This window comes from Drosophila yakuba, chromosome 3R, assembly GCF_016746365.2.
Source record: "Drosophila yakuba strain Tai18E2 chromosome 3R, Prin_Dyak_Tai18E2_2.1, whole genome shotgun sequence".
NCBI lineage: Eukaryota > Metazoa > Arthropoda > Insecta > Diptera > Drosophilidae > Drosophila > Drosophila yakuba.
Window position 1 is genome coordinate 23059566 of NC_052530.2, and position 21591 is coordinate 23081156.

Here is a 21591-nt window from a genome sequence, read left to right on the forward strand (position 1 = left end):
AGGGCCCTATATATCAGGGATGTTCGCCTTTTCCAAGGAGGAGCCCTGCTCCTCTGCTGCTCCAAAGTGTTGAAATGAATTCTGATATGACACTGGAGGGCCATTTCTGGGTGAAAATTGCAGGAATGGGAATGCATCCTGCCGCTTTAATGAATAAATTCGATTTTGATAAGCGCTTAAGGTATGCAGATTCACTACCCATCTTATTTGGCACCAGTCTAGGTTTAGATTCTCCTTTTTCTGTGCTCTTAAATTCCAGTTTGCTGTGTTTTTTTCACGTGTACTTATAGAATTTTCCTCAGCATATTATATCCTTTTACTTACCCGCGGACTGTGGAGCAGGGGTATCCGGTTGGCAAACTGCGCGATTGTCGTTGACGCCGTCTTCCACACGAGCGAGTCCACCAGCGAGTGCTCGTTGACCCCCGGACACGGAATGGTCACGTTCTTGCCCGCCTCGGCATTCACCTTTACGTAGTCCAGATTTGTGACGTCTGCAAGAAATAAAGCATCAAGTGTTAACGTGTATGAACAACAAAAAAGGGCGACATTTTGGAGCTTTACATGGTCTGCAATTGGAGGCATACTTGTGAAAGCTTTTAAACTGTTGTAATACTCAGCGCATGTTTAATTTGAGTGAAATTATTTGCATCAGTTATTAATACTTAAACTCCAGCTTAAATTCAATTCCTAAACATGATGGAAATTCCTTATATTCCAGTAAAATGAATGCTGATTTAATTGGGTAATCAAAATATACATGGTACAGAGACTGCACTTTTTCCGAGCTCATGTACGAGCTGCATGCACCAAGATGAAGGAAAAGTGGCGAAAGCTTGCCAGAATTTGGGGCATTCCATTGAGAAAGTTGGGGCTGCGAGCGCTGGCTGCTCATAAAAGGGGAGCTCAAGTTATTTGGAAAGGAATATTTTGGCACACAAAAGCGAAAAGCAGCCGCAAAATGTTTGGGCAAAATATCTGCAAGGCATTTTAATTACATAACATTTTTACGGAGCACTGCTCACAGTTTGTGCTCCATGCACCACCACCCCCCAAAAGCACATATATTCGGATATATGTACATATATCTAAAGTCCCCCATGCACTGTGTGTCAGTTGCCAGTGCTGAAAGCAATTTAATGCTCTAAACTATTTGGTAGGTGGCCCGGCCGGTCACCTGAGTACGAAGGCACCACTTCATGCATGCCGGAGCAGATCCTTTCGAGCAATATTTGTTTTGGAAATTGCCAAAAATTCCTGGCTCTCTTCGGACCGAGCGAAGGCAGGAGCTCCAATTAAAATTATAGAAACAACAAATCGACTGCCCGATGGGCAGTTGGGCATTTGGGCAGTTGGCCAAGGAGCATCCAGCATAAGCGGCTTTGGCAGCCGAATCTGCACCGCATCTGCATCTCCAGTTGCATCTGCATAAATTGCCAAGCGTCCGAGTGTTGGTAATAAGCATTAGGGATGACATGGCCCCCAATCCGACTCCACAATCGAGCTTGGGCACCAAAAACTCCGATGCCACTTGCAATCAATTGAGAAATCATGCTGAAAACCAAAACGATTCGATTCGATTCGATACGAATCCACTGCCCAATACCAATACCCAATGCCAACGCCAAAGCCAAAAACCCACCATTTAGCAAGGGCATTGGGAGAGGCAGTTGCAACTCAACTGGTTGCCACAACGACTGCATTTCGAGTGGATTCGGGTAGAGGTGGACGTAGGTTGTTGCACCACCACTTGCTGCTCTGAAGCTTCATTCAGCAAATGGGTTTTCGGCTCTCGGTTTTCGGAGCTCGGTTTTATTCATTTCTGGACCCTTTCTCCCTTCGGTCATTACGGACATTGCAAAATGAGTGCTGCTGCTTTTGTTCACTAAGCCACGATCATCGGAGCATTTATAAATTATCGATTCATTGTCTTTTGAGTTCTCTCTCTCTCGTGAAATTAAATTTCAGAGTGGAACTCTGTCGCAGAAATTTTGCATAATACGGAGGACGACATTCGCTGTTTTGGTGAGTTTGTGTGTAATTTATGATTTTGGACTGCGGCAGTGAAACACGAGGACTTGGAATGGGTACAGTGAGAAAAATGCCAAGGAATAGGGTATAAATTTCAAATATGAACATGAACTAAATCGTTAAGCCTTGAAAACACTTGAGCATTTACACAAAAAATAGAGTCGTAAATCCTCTGCCCTATTTCTCGCAGTGTCCTTGTGGGATTGGGGGCATTTTTGCATATTTCGCCCGGCGAATGCAGATGAGTTGGACGGTCAGAAACAGAGGGCGAATCGCTGTTTAATTTCCTGATGCAATGGCCCCGAGTTCAGGAAACAATTGCACACAATTTATGACGGTGGCTTTTTTGACGACTGCCCCAAAAGCGTTTTCGTACTAGAAGTTGGCAATTAAGCAGCAAACAGAGCGACATTCAAACTTACAACCAGACAGACAGTCGGACCATCAGACAGACGGACAATCAGACAGACAGACAGACAGACGGGCGCTGTAAATAAATTATAATTATTTTGTGCCATTCAGGCGAGCGCTCAAGGGATTCGGCATGAACCACAGGAAAATTAGCCAACGACAAAATCGAAATAAGTAGCCCAACCAGAATTGTGACCACCCTTCGGTTTCCGGTTCGTTTTTGGATTGGATTGAGCTAATAATCAAATTGAATGCAACCCCCGGCGCTCCCAAGGACGACTCGACCGGCAACAATTAATTTTATTTATGTTGATTCTAATCAAGGGACAAGCAGACAGTGGGATTTCTGCTTCTGGGATTCACAGGCACAGGCTGCCATGGCGAAGGGTCCGTGCCTTTGAAATCCTAGCGGAAAACCCGCCGGAGCGCATGAAAGATGAAAATATTGAATTCATGCCTCGCTGCTCACAGCTTTAGCGGAAATATTTTCAGCCCCTCCCACGGATTAATGCACTGCTATATAATTGATTTGGCATTTTTATTCTTTAGTCAAGTTCGGCAATTAAAAAGGGAGAATTAGAAACATTCAAGGAGTTGCTATGCAGGGAAGGGTGTTTTTGAATCACCAAACTGGCTGTACACTGTACAAAACCCCGCCATTACTCTAAAGAGTCTATTTTTCAATATCTTTTTTGCTGGTTTAAAGTTGAAATACTTATATTTTCGCCGCGTGCACGGCGAGTGCCAATATCACAGCACTTAGTCGCTCCTGATTGTTTGTCCTGCAATCTCGTGAGCTCCTCTGACCCGTTGCCATGTCAATTGGCTGTAAAAACACTCCCCGATGGCTGAGCTCGTTTGAGGAACTGGAACTGGAACTGAACTCCAGCTGGAGTGTGTCTCTTATAATATTCCGCTTTTGTTGCTGGCTGCTCGAGAACTACTCTAGTACTCGTGTTTGAGGGATCATTTATTTGCATACAACTGCATCGATTTGGGGAGCATTTAATGCCTCGAACTTGTGAATGGAAAGCCATTTGGCAGCTGGCTGGAAAAGGGGGGCGTTGTGGGTAAACCCTTTTGGCAACAACCTAACCGTATTTGGCTTTCAATTTCCGCACATTCCGGGTGTCATCTGCGCACATCTCGTGCGTTTTGTGAATGGTCTGTGGAAGCGCTTCCGTGCGTGCCACCAACAAGTTGCAGTCTTTCTACGGACTGCATCTGCACTTTGAAGTGCATCTATTTGGAAACCATTGCGATGCATTTTTCCGAGCGCAGGGAGGGGAAATGCCACTCGAGCCGCAGACTAGGCAGCTTCAAAGGGAGCATTGAATACGGATGCCGCAGTTAATCTCCCCCCGAATGTTCCACACACACACACACTCACCAACCCCCCGGTGCGGTGCAACAACTTCAGGCGGTATTAAATCCCGGATTGGATGAGTAATTATCCAATTAAAATTGAAGTTTTGGTCGCTCGAGTGGTGGACAACACTGGGCTGGACTGGCAGCTCAACGGCCTGGCCGAGTCGAGTCTCATAACTTGAGGCACGTGGCCAGGCGCGTCAGTCAGTCAACTGGTTGAAAAAGGATGTGCCACGCATGGTGACACTGAAAAAAAAAGGGAAGCTCGGTCTGTGAAAAGTTACCATTTAAAATATGGTATAGAATTGTTAGAATCTTATGATCCATGGTGTCCCTTTAAAACTCGATTTCATAAATATTTCATTCAACACAAATTCATTTGAAATCTCTTATTCAAAATATGCAATTGTACTAGTCCCAGTTCGTGGTCATTGCGTTTGAACCCTGCACAAGCAATTGTGCCTTTTTTTCTGGCAGTGTGAGTGCGTATCTGTGTGTGGCCGCCCTGTCTGCTGTTTGTATAGACATTTTGCTGTCATCCTGCGATGGCCACCGACTGCCACAGAAGCCGAGCAATAAAGGCGTGTGCAGACATCGATGGAAAGGACATGCGAGCAGCATCGTGCTCATGACAACCCACCCACGCATACACTTACTCACTCTCACTCAAATACAGACACACACACACAGACACATTCATCGCAGGCAGCCAGACAATATCCCTTTTTTATGCCTGAACGCAGCAAATAATGAAATTATGACAACCGTCAGGGGCGGAAAACTCTGGAATATAAGATGGGCACTTCTTGGGATGACGAAAACGAGATAAAAGCTGACAAGTGGCGAATGTGAAATATGATTGAGCAGGGCCACGCCCTACCACATCCACGCATATTTTACCCACGAACACTTAACTTTAACTAGGCAACTTGAAGTGTTTCAGCCTTGGGTAAACATATGTACATGCGATCCGGGCGGCGGTGTAAGAAGCCCTTCAAGGCGCCCGGGATCAGTCAATAATGCTGACATCGAATTGAAGCCAAGCTGATGGCAACTGTCAGGCAAATGTGTTTCAATTTCGTTAAACTTTGGGCCAAAGCCTGGGCGCGGGTTAAGGGTTACTTGTACGGCGCTTTGGGCCACATCTCCACTGCGTGGGTGGTTCAAGGATGCGGACTGTGGATAGCGGGTTGTGGGTTGCGGGGTTGCGGAGCAACAACAACCGACAGTCGGCGGCCAGCGGTAATCCCTTCCGTTTCATTACACAAATGCGGCTTAAGGGAAAATATATATTATAAATACCAACAACAATATGAAAGCCCCATAAAATACGAGGCATATTAAAATGCAAATAAAGCAGTGGAAGCATCCCACACATGCACGGCGGAAAAGTACACAAAATTGGTCAGCAATTAGCAGTTTAAATTCCTGTCATTTTAAAGTTCAATTTTGGTGACTTATCCATATTAGTTGTGTAGAATTTGTTTTCTTTTCAGACAATTATCCCTAATATGTAGTATTTAATGCAATGTATTAAATACACACAATTTTGCTCAGTGCACTTTTATATTGATGCTTTAAAGAGTTCGCCGCAGACCAGGTGTGTGCGGAAAGCTCACTTGCAGGCCCCTTTGTTAAATTGATATAATTAACCGAGCCCCGGCGGATTGAAACCGGATTGAATGCCTGAAAATTGATCGTAAAGAAAACAGTGCATGCATCCAGCTCGCCTCATTATGGCCGCATACTTTTCGCGCCCAGTATGTTTCCCAGCCATATTCCTTATTTTCCGCAGCCGAAAGCCAGCAATTTGGCGCACAAGAGCGTTTCCCTTTCGGGCCAAACGGCGACCAGTTTTCCCTGCTGCCCAGGCCCCAAAATTCAAATGGAAAATTCTGCACATTTTGCGCTGTAAATTGGAATTGCCAGCGGTTAAGCCGAGGGCCGTGAGCCACGCCAGGTGAAAAGTGAAAGGCTCAAATGCTGTTGCCACTTTTGCCCGGCGAATTTCGAGCATTTGAGCGCTTTTTTGCTAGCTTGGAAGAGCTCTCCATGTGTCTCTGTATTTGCGACTGATTCTGTGTGTGTGTGTGTGTGTGTATGTGAGGGGTGTCCTGCCAGGCTGTGAGTGTGTGCGTCTGTGTGTCGTGGCCTGGAGCTTAGTGTAATTAAAGCTAAATAGCCTGCATAATGAGAAAGTAATTAGCAATGTGGATGCTGCCCGTTATTTCCTCTTACGCCCCGCTTTTAAACGTGATCTATATGAGTTTGTAAATAGAATAAAAAGCGATAAAAATATGTGTACTTCCTGCATAAATTATTCTTGTTTGCGCACAGAAATGTTGCTTATTTTGACTACGCTAGTGGGGTAGTAATAACCTAAATTAAACCTGAATTAAAACTATGAAAATAACAGCGAAATCTCTTGTTTGCCTAAAAGTATTAAGTTTATTGTTTTGTTGGCCAGAAGCTTTTCGTTTGATTTTCCATCTCATATTCAATGTAATCTATTTCCATTAAAAAAGTCAGATAAAAAGCATAAATCCCTGCATAATTAATTTTAGGAAATGTGCCATGATCCTTGCTTTTTTTGTGATTTCTCGTTAGATTTTCTATCATTTCTATAAGCTACGCTTCAATTGTTTGGTGATTTTTCATTAAACTAGTTTATCTACGAATAAAGCATTTGTGCTATTTTTTTAATGGCTGGCAATTAAAAATACGTGATTTACGCGAAGTTCATGGTAATTAATTTAAATCGCCAGTTATTTTCTTTATGGATCGGCCATTGTTTTACGTCCTTCCGGCGGTAAGCTTTTATTGTTTCCTCAACTCGGTATAATTTAAAGATTAAAGCGTAATGTTTTACCAACCAGAAAGGTTCTATCTGGAAAATTATTCTTCGCCGCGCTATTTGCAATGCAAAATGAAGAGGATTTTAATTTGAAACCGCGGTGAGGAGCGAAAGCAGAAATCGAAAAGAAATTACAATGCTGTGTTTGCATGTCTGAAATGTCACCTGGCACACGCATACAGAAACACCTCTCACACACATGCACCTACACACGGGCACACACATGCATATGAACACCTCACCTGTGTAAACTAAATAAAACCCGCCGACATCACCGAAAACAAAAAGCGACACGGAGAAAAAGAGCGGAAACAGAGAACAGAGCCCACACCCAGGAACCAAACTCAAATAGCAGAGTAAGTTCTTTTCTCATTAAGCTCTGTGTTTACACATAGACACCCGCCCACTCACACACGCACACATACATGGGGGCACGCCTCCTCACACACACACACCAATACACATTCTACTGTGTTGTATACATATTTGCTGAATTTTCACACCAACAGTGAACGAGCCTAATGAGTCCAAAATCCGATGCCCGCAACTTTCCCACTGCCACGCCCCCTTGTCCGGGATACGATAGCCCTGACCCGCCCCCTTTTTGCCCGCTTTTCCACCCACCAATTCACTAGAGAGGGCCTGGTGTAATTTGTTGAAAAGCCGCGTGGTAAAAAAGAAACATGTTCACACTGGACTGTTCGGTACAACAATACAAACACCAATACAACACACAGACAAACAACAACACCGGCGGAATGTACAACAACAAATACGAATAGAACAACAACAAATACCACCACAACATCCGAAAATAGGGAGCAAGTTTTAATTAATCATGACGAGCTAAACAAAAGTCCTGTTTTGTTACACGACAAACAAAAGAGTAGTGCGTTCGAAATATGTTATGTGTTGATTCCAATTGAACCAATTAAAACTATTTATTATTGTAGTCTCAGATTATGCAAATTTTACAATATGTATTCTAAGCTTTGTAACACAATTAGCTACGAATAGTTCGCCGTGTAGATCAAGGGCAAAAGCTTGACTGGCAGTGAACAAAAATGTCAGTGGCAAACGTCTAGATAAATATGTCAGCAACAAAGCTGGCAGCCAATTCAGCTGCCCCCATTTCTGAAGGAAAATCCACCACCCACTGCCACCCACTTGGTGAGTGGCTGACAAATATTTGCCTGAGCGATAATCAAATTTACATTGTGCTCAAGTAGAAAACGAAGAAGTGGAGAAGGGAGGTGGTGGTAGTGGTAGTGGTAGTGGGCCACTTAGAGGTGGCTTCTCGAGTGGGTGATGCTCGATGGTTGGATGTAGTAGTGGGTGGTAATTGCGACTCAAATGACACCGAAGGCCATTGGCATCCTTCGCCAAAAGGAGCAACAGCTGGAGCAAACTGCGGGCTGCAGCTGCCGGAGGTACTGGAACAGCAACACCAACATCACCAACATCACCAACAGCAGCAACAGAAACAGAAACAGGATCTGTGAACAGGTACACGCGCATTAAGCCAAAGGCAGGCCGCCCGCCGGAAAATACAAGGAAAATTACTTAACTCCCGGTCGTCATTAAAGAGCTTGGCCCGCCGCCGGCTGCGAACGCTGCGAACCCCAAGAACAAGGACCTTCGCTCCACATGATGCTGCAAGTGTGGCTGCCACCACAGGACATTAAAACATTAAAACTGTTTCCGCGCTTCGGCTCGCTTCTGTCACTGTGCGTTTGCGGATGTCCCTAAAGTTTATGCTAATGGATGCCCGCATGCATCTTGGTTTGCATTTTGAGATGCGGGCTAGCCAGCGAAGCATGGCGACTCAAAAGGGGCATTTCTAGGTCCATTCACATGTTTTAAATAACTTTTTATGAGGGTGAAGCTGTGTCTGCTGCCTATTTCTTACTCTTATTTAAAACTACATCTTTAACGTAATTAAAATACAGTAAGAGTCCACATTCTCCCAGGAGCTTTAAACCAAACTAAGCAGACTCCCACTCACCGTTTCAGCCAATTGCCACGCCCCTTTCCAACCCGCCCACTGGCATTGGGCAAAGTGAACAACAAATTACACGACCCTGGAGAATTCATCCTTGGCGAAATATTTGCGGCAAGGCGAATGCCGCGAACCCGGCATGTCTAATAAATTAAAGCAGCTAACTGGCAGCTCCTTTGGCCCTCACTATATCTTGTCGATTGGCCCGATTCCGAATCCGAATCCGATTCCTCTGCCTTAACCGATTCTCCATCCCGCTGAGCCGCCAGAGGAGCCAAAGCAACCAACACACCCAACAAATTTCGCTTAAATTAAACACAAACGACAAGTTGAACTGTAAACAAATGCGACAATTTATTTTACTTTCATTTAATTGTCAGCGCCAAAATGCTTACCGAGGCAAAACCAAAGAAAACAGACAAAGTGGAGCAGTCATGATTATATAACACAACAATACACCCAAGTAAATATATCTATATCTATATCTATATCTATATCTATATCTATATCTATATATACATATACATATAAACGGTTAAGTGTGTGTGTGGGATAATCAACGTGAAATTAGCGCTGACAAATTGCCAAAATGCCAAAAGGAAAATGTTCGCTCAGGATCAGCGCAGTTACTCTGGCTTTCCACTTTCCGTGTTATCTGGCAAAAGCGAAAATTCAAAAATTTTCCTACAACCCACTAACTGACACACACACACACAAGCGCACCGAGAGAAAATAATGGGGCGCGTATTTATTTTTCCACGAATGAAAATAGTGAATACAATGCAAGCGCAGGCGGTGGAACGGCTTGTCTGGCCAGCAAAAATATTTTCATAGATATTTTTGCGCTATTTAAATGCCGCATATTTTATCCATCTAAGCCCCACACTCCCTGCTTTTCATCAGTGCTGCTACATTTGGCGAAAAAAGCTGGTTTGCAAGCTTTTCAAAGGAAAAAAAACTAATTTGTTGCTTGTCTGTTGGGAAGCTAATCAGTGTTATGATTGGGTTATTATCATAAATATTTAAGCTAATCAATAACTTTAAAATCTGAAAACTTGAAAAATTTCGCTTTCAGCAAAGTTTAGTTGCCAGCACTTTAATTACATTCCTTCTATTTCAAACTGGCTGCCTCTCGTACTTTGTTGTTGCCCAAAAAAGTATGCTACGCTTTGTGGTTGCCACGCAGCGTGCAATATGATAAATAGAGTGTGCAGCTGTTGTTGCTGCGCTTCGGTATTTGGTGGTAGTGGTGCGGCCTGTTCATCACAAAGTGGGTCAGTTGTTTACTGACACAGTGACTCTTAAGTGCACCCACACACTCGCTGCGAAAGTATGCAGCTGATGTTGCGTTGTGTTTGATACACTCGAGCGTCGACAGACGCTCTCAACGGTGCAGCAGCAACGTCCTCCACATCGCAGCAGCCACATCTGCAGTAGCAACAGCAGCAACATCTGCAGCAGCAGCGGCAGCAACATCAGCTAGCTGACACAGTTGACGTCTACAGATGTAATGCCCCATAGCAGGCAGCTAACCACTCAGTCAACCTCGGCCCCGCCCCACCCATCCGCGCCGCCCACTTGCCAACGAACCACCCACTTGTTGTAATTTTTTATATTTTGTTTCGTCACAGTGTTTAGCAAAAGCACTGGTGTTTTTGTATGTGTGCGTTTGCGTGTGACTGACGGAAATTCAAAAGTGTCTCATTGTGTTGCCCTCGGGTTTTTTGGCCTGGCAGCAACATTTTTGCTAAGTACTTGGAAACATTTAAATGCTGAAATTGCAAAGAGGGTAAATGGAATGGAGAGGAGTGGAGATGGAGATGCACTTGCGAGAATTGAATCTTGTGGCAAATTGCAAACAAACAAAACATCGAAGAGTAAGAAGAACGACACCTGAAGCTTGATTTTCGCCGCATTTTAAGCTCTTGGCCCGGTTTAGTGGCCCTTACACGTAGCGAAATAATTAGAAAATATTTTCTAAGTGTATATACAAATGATTTAAAAATTGCCTGAGTTAGTTTTTCTTGTGTATCATGATCGCACTGTATAAATGATAATGTGACCAAATGATAAATCGTAACTGTTGTGATCATCACCTATTTTTTTAGGTAATGCACACTTTATCTATTAATTTTCCTAGAACTGCACACCGTATCCTTAAATCGAACACAAACTCATTTAAGGTCTTTGATGGCTTCCATATTTTTCGCTGTGCACCTGCCATTGTAACTGTTTTTGCAGGTCAAGTGTGCGGTGCATGCCACCACAATGGGCCATTGCAACCACCCACACACACACCCACCCATCCACCCACACATTCGTCGCATTGTGGCTGCTGTTTTTGCTCCATTCGCAGGGGTCAAAACGGGGATAAGGGAACGGAACACCTGCGGCCAGGTTGCAAGCGCGTTCTAAGTGAAACAGCCAACACAAATAGCACGCTCTTGCTGGGCAAATAAACGGGACACCAGGACACGAGGACACTAGGTGGGCTTGGCAGAGATTCCTCATTTTAGCAAAGCAAACAAACGTCAAGCGTTGCGTATACGCAACGTGAGCCGCTGTCTAGCCTGCCAGGCACCAGGCAAAAGCTACTGCTGTTGTTATTGCCGCTGATTTCCAGATGGGTGTGGCTGCTAAGCTCTGGGCTAGATTTTCTAATGCATTTTGCGCGTGTTTATTATTTTAATTACAGAGCATGCAAAACTCAAATGCCTTCAGATGCAAATGGCTCTTGTCTGCCACTCATCTGGATCTGGAGTTTGTTTGCCTGCGCGTGCTGTGGCAGCTGCCAGAAGGATGAGGCAACGGCAATAGTTGCCACTAACAGCACTGGCAACAACGTCGCGATTTCTACCCAACAAACTAACTATTAAGCGCTTGGTTTGCTCATTAAAATGCGCTATGATTATTTGCCTATGAGCTCTATGAACTGGCGAAGCGGCAGTTCATCATTTAATGGGAATGGCAGTGAACTCGCGTGATGGTGGGGCATAAAAACAGATCGTCCCCGCTAATGACACCACTTTGGTATTGATTTCGCTTTTGGCCCCTCAAAAACCATGATGTGCACTTTTTGTGGCTTTGCTAATGAAGTGGTTTGCCTTGGTAAAAATAATCCGCCCAAGTGGGTCGCCAATGACAATGCCTTTTTTCGGCGCTCTATTTCCTTTGTGTCTATAAATAAGGTGACAGGAATTGGATTAGTCTAGATATCCATTCGTTTTCATTAGTCTAATTTTTGTGACCAGCTTTAGCTTTGTGCTAATGACACCGAATGGTCATATGTGCTGCTGCTCCAGCTGCTACGACACCTTATGCATCTGCCAGAATATCCAAAGGAATTTCCCTGGTCTCGGCCAAATTGGTTTTCGAAATTGGTCGGCCACAGGCAAAGGCCACAAGATCTCGGGCCAATGCCAAGCTCACCTGCAATTCGGCACAGACCAGACTTCTGGCACTCAAAGTTCTCCATCTCGAACCACAGAGCACTTAACATTTCTCCCAGACAGGCCTTAAATAATTGTGCATCTGTCGACTAATTCGAGGCACTTTGAAGTTGAACGCAGCCCGTTTGGCCATACGAATCGAGTTAGCTGTCTATGGCGACAACTTAAAGCTGCAGTTTCATCAGTTGATGGGAAAGTACACATAAAGAAAAAACCTAGGCACTTTGGGCAGGCCAAAAAAAAAATCATTTCATTAGCTTACTTATACTTTTGCGTATACTTGTGTTCGATTTATCAATTTGGTTACTTACTTCATTTAAGGAATATTTTGTAAGTCAGTAATTTTTTCTGTGCGTGCTATTAAGTGGCTATTGGTTGAACCATGCTAGAAACTGCTTAACATTTCCGGGCACACTGTGACCCAGATTTTGTCATAGAAATATATGGGGGATTATGTGCATTCGCCTGCTTCTATGGCCCCATGTGAAGCACATGTTGAACTGCTTAGCTGGCTTATCGGTTCTCATAATAATTGCAGCTGCAAATTGTCTTTATTTATTGTTCTGCAGATGCACATGAGCGATGCTCATGAACAGCGTGTGTGTGTGTGTGTGTGTGCATCCTTGCCGTTATTTTAATGATGACAATTGTTTGCACTGCCTACACAAACACGCACACGTGGGGAGGGGTGGGGGGTGTGGTCGGGTGAATGGCAGTCAGGATATGCTGGAATGTCCGGTGTGCATGTAAATTTCAATTAGACGCAAACACGAGCCGGTCGGCTAATAAACTCTGCTCATTACATTTGCTAATAAATTGTCGGAGGCAGCTGGCGCAGCTACTGGATGTCTTTAATCTGGCCCTGAACACAGTGGACTGTGGACTGTGGATGGTGGGCCAGGGACCAGGTCAGCAGTTTGTTGCTCCCAATCAATCGATGACAGCCACCGTCTGGGCGTAAATCAATTAGTAGGCAATGAATCGAAAGGACGAGGCAGCAGAAGCGCCTTTCACACATCAACAGCATCGAGCAGCGACAATTTGGCAAAGTACCCAGAAGGCAGCGATGTCGGGTGTCAGTGCCCCACATCCATCCATTCGCGTCATAAATAAAAAACCAATTAATTTATCTTGGCCTCGAAGCGTGGGCGAAGTGTCGAGGAAAGGCGCGAACGCGTTGGCGTTGCAGATGGCTGAAACTCGAGAGGGTCTATTTATGAGCTCTGCAGGCGCAGCAAGCCAAGGGGAAGAAGTATGAGTTGAAAAGTGGATATATAAATACGCTTCCGACTCTTTAAATATATGCTTTTATAACTGCCTTTGGAGAAATATCATTTTCGCTAGATAGGCTTAATTGCCATTAAATAAATAAATTTAATTCAAGCGTAATAAACCATTATTTCGTACTGGCCAATAAATTTTAGTATGTTGCCTAATCGAAGCATACATAAAACTAATTTTGAAAAATTTTAAATTGATCAATAAATTGCACCTGGTCTGCTGATAATTATATTAAATTATCGATGCTGGCACGCGCTCCAATAGAAATTGTATTCATTTAATTGAATTTAGCTAGAAAAATATTTGCTGAAAATAATACAGTCTGCTTATTTGATTCTGAGAATCCAGAGAATCGGGCGTTCAACTGTCTGCAGGACAACACAAGGATATTTAGCCAGGCGTTAAACGAACCTCTGCTAATGGCAACCACGCACGCAGCAGTGACAACAAACACCAAATACAACTTATGGGCTTCTGGGGCAAAATCGCGTTACCCATACGCCGTGTTGTGCCAACGCAAACGCAAACGCATTATAAATGATCGGCGGCAAGTTGCGTTGTGCGTGCGATTCTTTTGCTCGTCGACTTTCCCCTTCCCCTCCCACTTCCGTTTCCGTTTTTCGGTTTTGTTTTTCACCGCTGCTGTTTGCCTTTTGCATATTTTTCACCTTAACTCAATACTGTTTGTTTGTCGGTCGCTCGCGAAAGGCGCAACATAAGCCGCCAAATGACTTTGCGGCATTAGGAAGTTGCAGAGTTGGGGGCGAGGTGGCAGCCAGTCAGCTGCCAAACACGCACATCCGCTGAGTGCACACGTATGTCTTACCTATCTGCCAACGTCGAACGGCACGGCAAAAAATATTTATCAGTTGTATTTTTAAGAAAGGAAATAACCTATAAGTGTGGCTTAAAGTACACAAACACCTGGAGGCACTTGATCTACGAACTGGAGCGATTTCTGTTAAAAATATAATTGTATGTATTTAGTCACCTAATATAAACTCCGAACCATAGAGCTTCACTAATTATAAAAGGCCTTTTTCCAGGTGTACTCAAGTGTAACTGCTTTCCCCGTTGTTTTGTAGGTGGCGGGTGCCTGGCAACCGCTTAAATTTAAATTTAGTTGCTCGCATTTATCGTTGCCGCATATGGTTGCCTAATGCCTTTTTGATAGTAATTCCCGGCATAAGCATTTTATATACGTGCCTTTCCTCCTGTTTCCCCCGAGGAACTATCAAGTGAAATTATTAAAGACCTCAGTTTCGGCTCTGTTTTTCCTGCCGAAAAACAATATAAGGGGCATCCAGGGACCACGTGCTGTTTGCTTAGGTGTTTTGCTGTCCGGGTGTACGGTTTCTTTTCCGGAATTTGGTTTGCTTTGGGTTTTTGCATAGGACCTTTGTTTGTTTTCGTGGGGGCCTGAATGTGGTGTGTGTGTGCGTGCGTGTGTGGTGTTATTTTGCTGCTGCCAACACACATTAAAAGTTGTTAGTCGGCAAATTGTTTGTGATTCATTGTTGTAGCTGGGCTATCATAACGATAGCAACCTGTAATCACATGCTAAATATTATATTGTTTGTATTTTTACGGCTAATTACTCATATTTGGACTGTTGTTGTTCGGTGCTCTTGGGCCGGGCAACGTGTCGTATGCGTGTTATAGCCACTTGACAGCACCGAGTAACAGCATAGTAATAAAAGCTATTTTCGCATTGCCAACAGACGAGGCCTCTAAGCAGCCGCACAGTTTGTTGTATAATAATTGGGTTATAAAAACAATGAGCGGCAATAATGTGCAAAATAATTTTAAATGCACTCTCACTGGAGAGCGAAGTGTGGGGAAAATACAAAGCCCCACACACACACACGCCCGCCTGGGAAAAGCTTTCTTTTAGGGTTAATTAGCACAATTTTCCCCTGCTTTTATGACCCCAAAATACAAGTGTTTGGCGTGTGGCCATGGCCAGGTCCCAGTTTTCCGCTTTTCCAGCTTCTCTGGGCTATGGTCTTTGGTCTTCGGGTTCTCGGCTCAGCTTCAGAGCTCGGATCCAGCCTTGAGCTCTCCAGCTCCCAGTCGACTTCATTTTGTGGTAGCCAATTTTCTTTTAACTGTTGTTTGGGTTTTCCCCTTGCCTCCGCCTGCTTGCCCGCCAGCCTGCCTGCCAACTGTTTTACCCGTTCTGACCTCAATTTGTTCTGTTCACAGCATGCCCACGGGCGCAGTCTGGACATTTAATTGTTTGCTTTTTGAGTGCGCCACAGTCGGCCATGGAAAATAATAGAAATTACGCCAAAGCGCCCATAAACGCCCCAATGAGCTGCAGTTTTCCATTTCCATTTCCATCCATTTTCACCCACTTCTAATCCGACTGCCGTTCAATATTCGTCTGCAAACTTTGCAGCCGCGTCGAGAACTGAAAAATTTTAAGTGTCCAACTTTGGTCACTAACCAAAAAAAGTTAAAACACAGATAGAAATATATATGAAATTAATTTAAAGACCCATGATAGTTAGTTATTAATTATTGCTCAATACATCATTTAAATGCTGCAAATTAAACACGATGTCATATTTTAATAATTATAAATTAGTTCGTGCCTTAGTCGCACAACATGATATATGAAACTAAATCACCAATTAAACCATCATTTTAATTACTCGTTTGTCTGATTTATTAATGAGCAAGGGGAGCAGATAATCAAAATATTATTTAGAATAGTCATAGTTATAAAATATTCAAAAAATTCGATACGTTTTGATTATTTATTGTAACAAAAGTAGTTGAGAATGTGGAACTTATTTTTATAAATGAAATTCCATAATATATATATATAATATTCATTCAGTTGCAAAATAAAATTTGAACTGGCGCAAAAAGAAAAAGTACGGAAAGAAGTGTCTGCCATTTAAATATTAAGCTACTTTCGCATGCAGCCAAATTCGATGCGGCTCGTTGAACGTCTGTCGCATTTTGTTGGTTTCACTCATTTATGAAAATTGTTTTCATTAATGCCATTGAAATTGTATTATTTGCGTCCAAGTGAATAAATTTGCATACGGCTGGGCAAATAAGTTTCATCTTTTCTTCCACGCATTTTCATATTATTTTCCTTCGCCGCTCTTTGTTTGCCCGGGAATAACACAAAAAATACAAAAAACCAAGCCACTGACAGCGGTGATGTCGCAGTTTCTGACAGCTTCCATTACCTGTCCACTCGAGCATTCAGAGTCCTTTTCTGAGTGAGTGTTTCAGTGTGTGTGTTCGTGTATGTGTGTGTGTCGGGGGAAGGTCCTTTACGGCTCCACAGTTCTCCACAGTCCTCCACAGTCACTCCAATAAGCACTTCGTCTGCCGTGGAACAGCCCCATTGAACGAGCGAATTGTGTATTCAAAACTGCAATTCAGGAAATTACATTTCGAGGCGGTTCTCCTTGAATGGGACGCCCAGCAGGTGACAGCCAGCTTAAAATCACTGCTGCTCCAATTAATTGGTGGTGTTTACCTTATATTTAAGCAGTGGCTTAGCATTGGCTTAAGTTCCAGACCGACCGAGCTTCCGACACACGAAGTGTAGAAAACTTGTTTAGTAATAGTAATTTACCTAATTGGTTTACTAACAAAATAAGGATGGCCACAGCATTTTAGACCTGAATTATGATTTCAGCCATAAATAGCTAACCAGTAGTTATTCATGTTTGCTTAAAAAGGAGTAAATTGTGGGAAAATTATTATCTTCGGTAGCCGTTTAAATTGAATTTCGTGGCATATGCGTAGTTTTTTCCTGTGCAAACCCAAAAACGAAAGCTCTGCGATTCGATCGAAATTTAATGCTCGAGTGGCGGCTGCCAAGTTTGGTTACCGATTGCATCGTTTTGCTCTCCAACTTTCAATAACTATCGGCATGTGCGGTTGACTTGGTCACTGGCTCATTAGGCAGTGGTAAATTTACTGGCCGCCCACGCGGCGTATGCGCAACGTGTGCATATGTGCAATTGTGCAAGTGTGGTAGTGTGCCAGTGTGACGGCAATTAATTTGTGAATTTAGCAAATGAGTATACAAATTTTATGCAAATTGGTAAATGTTTTTGCCCTGCATGTCCTGAACACAGCCTGACAGGTGACAAAGTCCGACTAATGGAGCTACCTTGCATCTCTCGAAAAACGAATTGCGAAAAACGAGCGAGTCCAGGCGAGGTAATTGCTTGATTTGCATAATTTATTGTCCCATCCAAATGCAATTTCATTCGATTTCAATTTGAGGTGTTGCCTAACGTCGACTGACAGGTGGAGAGGCCCCAAAAATAGTTTCGTTGTATCGCAAAATGTTATCGGTGTCGTGCAAGTGGTGCTTAATTAGGCAAAACTAACGATCATTATGCATAAACAGTAATTAAATTGCACACTGAACGGCGCTGTTCGAACCGAAATCATTTTGGGTCACTTGAATCAGTTGAAACGTTTGAAGCCAAGTTGGCTTAATGGGCTGGCATTTGGCTGACACGCCCACTCGACAAGGACGCCGGGGGCGGAGCGCCATTTATCAAAATGAAATGCGAATAGCGATAAAAAATAAACCAGCGCAAAATACAAAACGAACCGAGGCGAAAAGTGAAAAAGTTTGCAGTCCAAAAATGTTTGCGTCTTTCGGCGCGCTGTCGTTTTTTCTGATTTTGGCTTGTTTATTCGCCAGCAAAGAAGAAGCCAAGACAACTGATTGGCCTCTGCACTACACTGAAAAAAAATGAAGTACATATTTCGCTGACGCTCATGTGTCTTATTATACCCGTTACTCGTAGAGTAAAAGGGTATACTAGATTCGTTGAAAAGTATGTAACAGGCAGAAGGAAGCGTTTCCGACCATATAAAGTATATATATTCTTGATCAGGATCAGTAGCGGAGTCGATTTGGCCATGTCCGTCTGTCCGTCCGTCTGTCCGTCTGTCCGTCTGTCCGTCTGTCCGTCCGTCCGTCTGTCCGTCTGTCCGTCTGTCCGTCTGTCTGTCCGTATGAACGTCGAGATCTCAGGAACTACAAAAGCTAGAAAGTTGAGATTAGTAATACAGACTCCAGGGACATAGACGCAGCGCAAGTTTGTCGATTCATGTTGCCACGCCCACTCTAACGCCCACAAACCGCCCAAAACTGCGACGCCCACATTTTTGAAAAATGTTTTGAAATTTTTTCATTTTTGTATTAGTCTTGTAATTTTCTTTCTATTTACCAAAAAACTTTTTGCCACGCCCACTCTAACGCCCACAAACCGCCAAAAACTGCCACGCCCACACTTTTGAAAAATGTTTTGAAATTTTTTCATTTTTGTATTAGTCTTGCAATTTTCTTTCTATTTACCAAAAAACTTTTTGCCACGCCCACTCTAACGCCCACAAACCGCCAAAAACTGCCACGCCCACACTTTTGAAAAATGTTTTGAAATTTTTTCATTTTTGTATTAGTCTTGCAATTTTCTTTCTATTTACCAAAAAACTTTTTGCCACGCCCACTCTAACGCCCACAAACCGCCCAAAGCTGCTACGCCCACACTTTTGAAAAATGTTTTGATATTTTTTCATTTTTGTATTAGTCTTGTAAATTTCTATCTATTCGCCAAAAAACTTTTGGCCACGCCCACTCTAACGCCCACAAACCGCCAAAAACTGTCCTTCGCACTTACACTAGCTGAGTAACGGGTATCAGATAGTCGGGGAACTCGACTATAGCGTTCTCTCTTGTTTTTCTAATACCGCTTTTACCAAGCATAATTTTTTCCAGTGCATCATCCTTCTCGGCCGTCAGCCTGAATGACATTGAAGTAAACAAATGCTGCTGCTAGCTGCTAACAGCATTAAACAGGACAAAGCCAAGCCGAGTGGCATTGTACCCATTCTAACCATTTTTTACCATTTTTCCGTGGCAATTCACTCAGTCGCCGGGGTGTTAAACTATTTTGTTGCATTCGGTTTGATTGCAGCTGCAACTCGATAATGAAATGGCCACAAAAAGCTGCAGTTTTATTTGCTTTGCCTTTCAGAGTTGACTGTTCCGTTCCTGGATGCTCAGTGTCAATATGGGAGCGGGAAAATTCTGCACTTTAAGTGCCCGGGTTTTCTGGTGTCCTGGTGTCCGGTTGTCTCCTCTGGCGGACTTGGGAAACTAAGTTCCTGCGGTCAGTGCCTCGAAACTTCCGTGGCAGCAAATGAATTTGCGGCAACTTGTGGCCAAGACAAATGCTGACAGTTCACTCAGCCAGCTGGTGGACTTGTCATTAATTTTTTGGAGCTGGGAACTCAGAACTCAGCAATGCGAGGAATTTTCGCAATTATGCATTTGCGTTTCACCCACACACATACACACAGCCGCACAGAGTTTGCCGGGCAACTAATTACATTTTTCATCAATCAAATTGCAGCGTCAAAATGCAAATTTCATTACACCAACCAGCCCCCGCAATTCGCAGCTTATGTTTAATATTAATTAATATAAAATGCCGGGTCTAAGCCAAAAATGGTTGCAGCCATTTTCATTACGGCCATAACAATGAAAATTGCCGGCTTGTAATTGCAAAAATTGCAGAGGGCAGAGCAGATTCAACCACCCAACCAGCCAACCTTCGTTTCCCACTTTTCCCGCGATGTAATTTTCGAGTTTTCCGAACAGACGTCGTGGCTTATATTCACCCACTTTTCGCCGCGTTTTCGGCCACGTTTTGTTTGCAAATGCCACTCGAAATTTTCCATTTAAATGGCAAATAGAAGCCCGGAGAAAGCTGTGCTAGGAATTTTCACCGAAATAAAAGCAGCCAAAACTGCGAATCCTGCGCTGCCGCTGCAAGTGCAGCAAATTCAGCAGCGCCAACATTGGTATCCAGTGGTTTTGGTTTTGATATCCCCATTGGCGGCACAATGACTTCATAAACAGATTTTCATTTCCCTCCGACTCGCTTTTCCTCCTTATCTCCCACTCTATCTCTATAAAAATACAATTTCCTGTTCTTTATGTGGAGCAAACTCAGGCAGACATTGCTATATAGCGTCATTTCCACACCGACCAAACGACCAAAGGCACCGAAGGTCCTTTTCGTATATTGTGCTGGATTTTTATGCTAAATTCTCTGTTCTTCGGCTTTCGCTTGGCCTATTGCCACATAAACAAATTGTTGCCGGCCTTATAATTGCTGTGGGTGGTTGCTCCGACGGCCCAGAAAGTTTTATCAATAACTCATGATGCACAGTGCGTGCTGAAATGCAAGATACGATCCAGTAGGAATTGAAATTGCATGGCTCCGGGCTGTCGAAAGATGAGACTGGAAAATGACTGGAAAAGCAAGCTGAAATGAGGTTAACCGATACGGTGCTTATCCCAGTCATAGTCACTTAATATTTGCACTACGTTTTAAAAAACTAGTTTTATTCAATCAGTATTAAATCTGTAGAATATTGTTCAATCATAATACATTGTTCAACAAAATTGTTTAATACAATAAATCAGAGTGGCATTTTCCCTTATGACCAACATCCACTGTATCCTCACTTTGGGGCTTAATAAAGAAAAGACAGAAAAGCAGAACGATGTTGCGCCTGTTGTCACTTTGATAAGGGCACTTAGCCAAATCTTTTGTCAGGAGAAAGCCTCCATTGATGTCATCGTTAGGCGAAACTCAAAGTCAAAGGAAAAGCCTGCATGAGGGGCCTGCGTGGAGCTCTTCATTAAAACACATGGCAGGGCAAACCTTTGGCTCTTCCGATCCATTCCATTTCCTTCTCGACGCGTGCTCAGTTTTCGCATTAATTTGGTCAATTTATGTGCGTGTGCGATAAAAGGACAAATGGACAGTCATTCGAATGGAGTTTCTGCTCCAGCCCAAAGAGGCACTGAGAAAAAAAATACGTGCGGAACTATAAAGTGTCTCAGGTTTCGATAATAGTTAATGGTGCAATAATGATTTGTAGGGGTATCAAATTATGCTAGGAAGTATAAATATGCTTTTTCCTGTTCAATGTGAATAAAATCAATATTGGGATGTATTTTTTTTTCTATCTGTACAGCCGTTCAACCCCTCTTCAGCACCTATTTAGGCCAAGCGTTCATTGCATAACAAATAGTTGGAGTGTGTATGTGTGTATTGCGAACGGACGCGCGAAGCGCCTCTAAATTGCCATTACTCATACGCCGCGTGTGACGCCGGCAATTAAAGGCAATA

General features: G+C 43.4%; 2 protein-coding genes and 1 long non-coding RNA gene across 5 annotated transcripts in view; 1 reads left to right on the forward strand and 2 right to left on the reverse strand.

The window, feature by feature from the left end:
* Positions 1–21591, forward strand: part of LOC6538057 (uncharacterized protein C2orf42 homolog) — a 124764-nt gene that overhangs the window by 73836 nt on the left and 29337 nt on the right. The gene's annotated exons all lie outside the window — the stretch shown is intronic.
* Positions 1–21591, reverse strand: part of LOC6538058 (tyrosine-protein phosphatase 99A) — a 111578-nt gene that overhangs the window by 71542 nt on the left and 18445 nt on the right. For all 3 annotated transcript variants that reach the window (XM_039375894.1, XM_015193142.3, XM_015193144.2), the window contains exon 3: positions 325–494. In XM_039375894.1, the coding sequence (XP_039231828.1) occupies positions 325–494 (170 nt within the window). The remainder of the gene's footprint in view (positions 1–324; positions 495–21591) is intronic.
* On the reverse strand, positions 11796–18263 carry LOC120321865. The gene is made up of 2 exons (XR_005561594.2): positions 12424–18263; positions 11796–12334 (listed from the first exon to the last, which is right to left on the reverse strand). It is a non-coding gene; the product is annotated as an uncharacterized LOC120321865 (long non-coding RNA).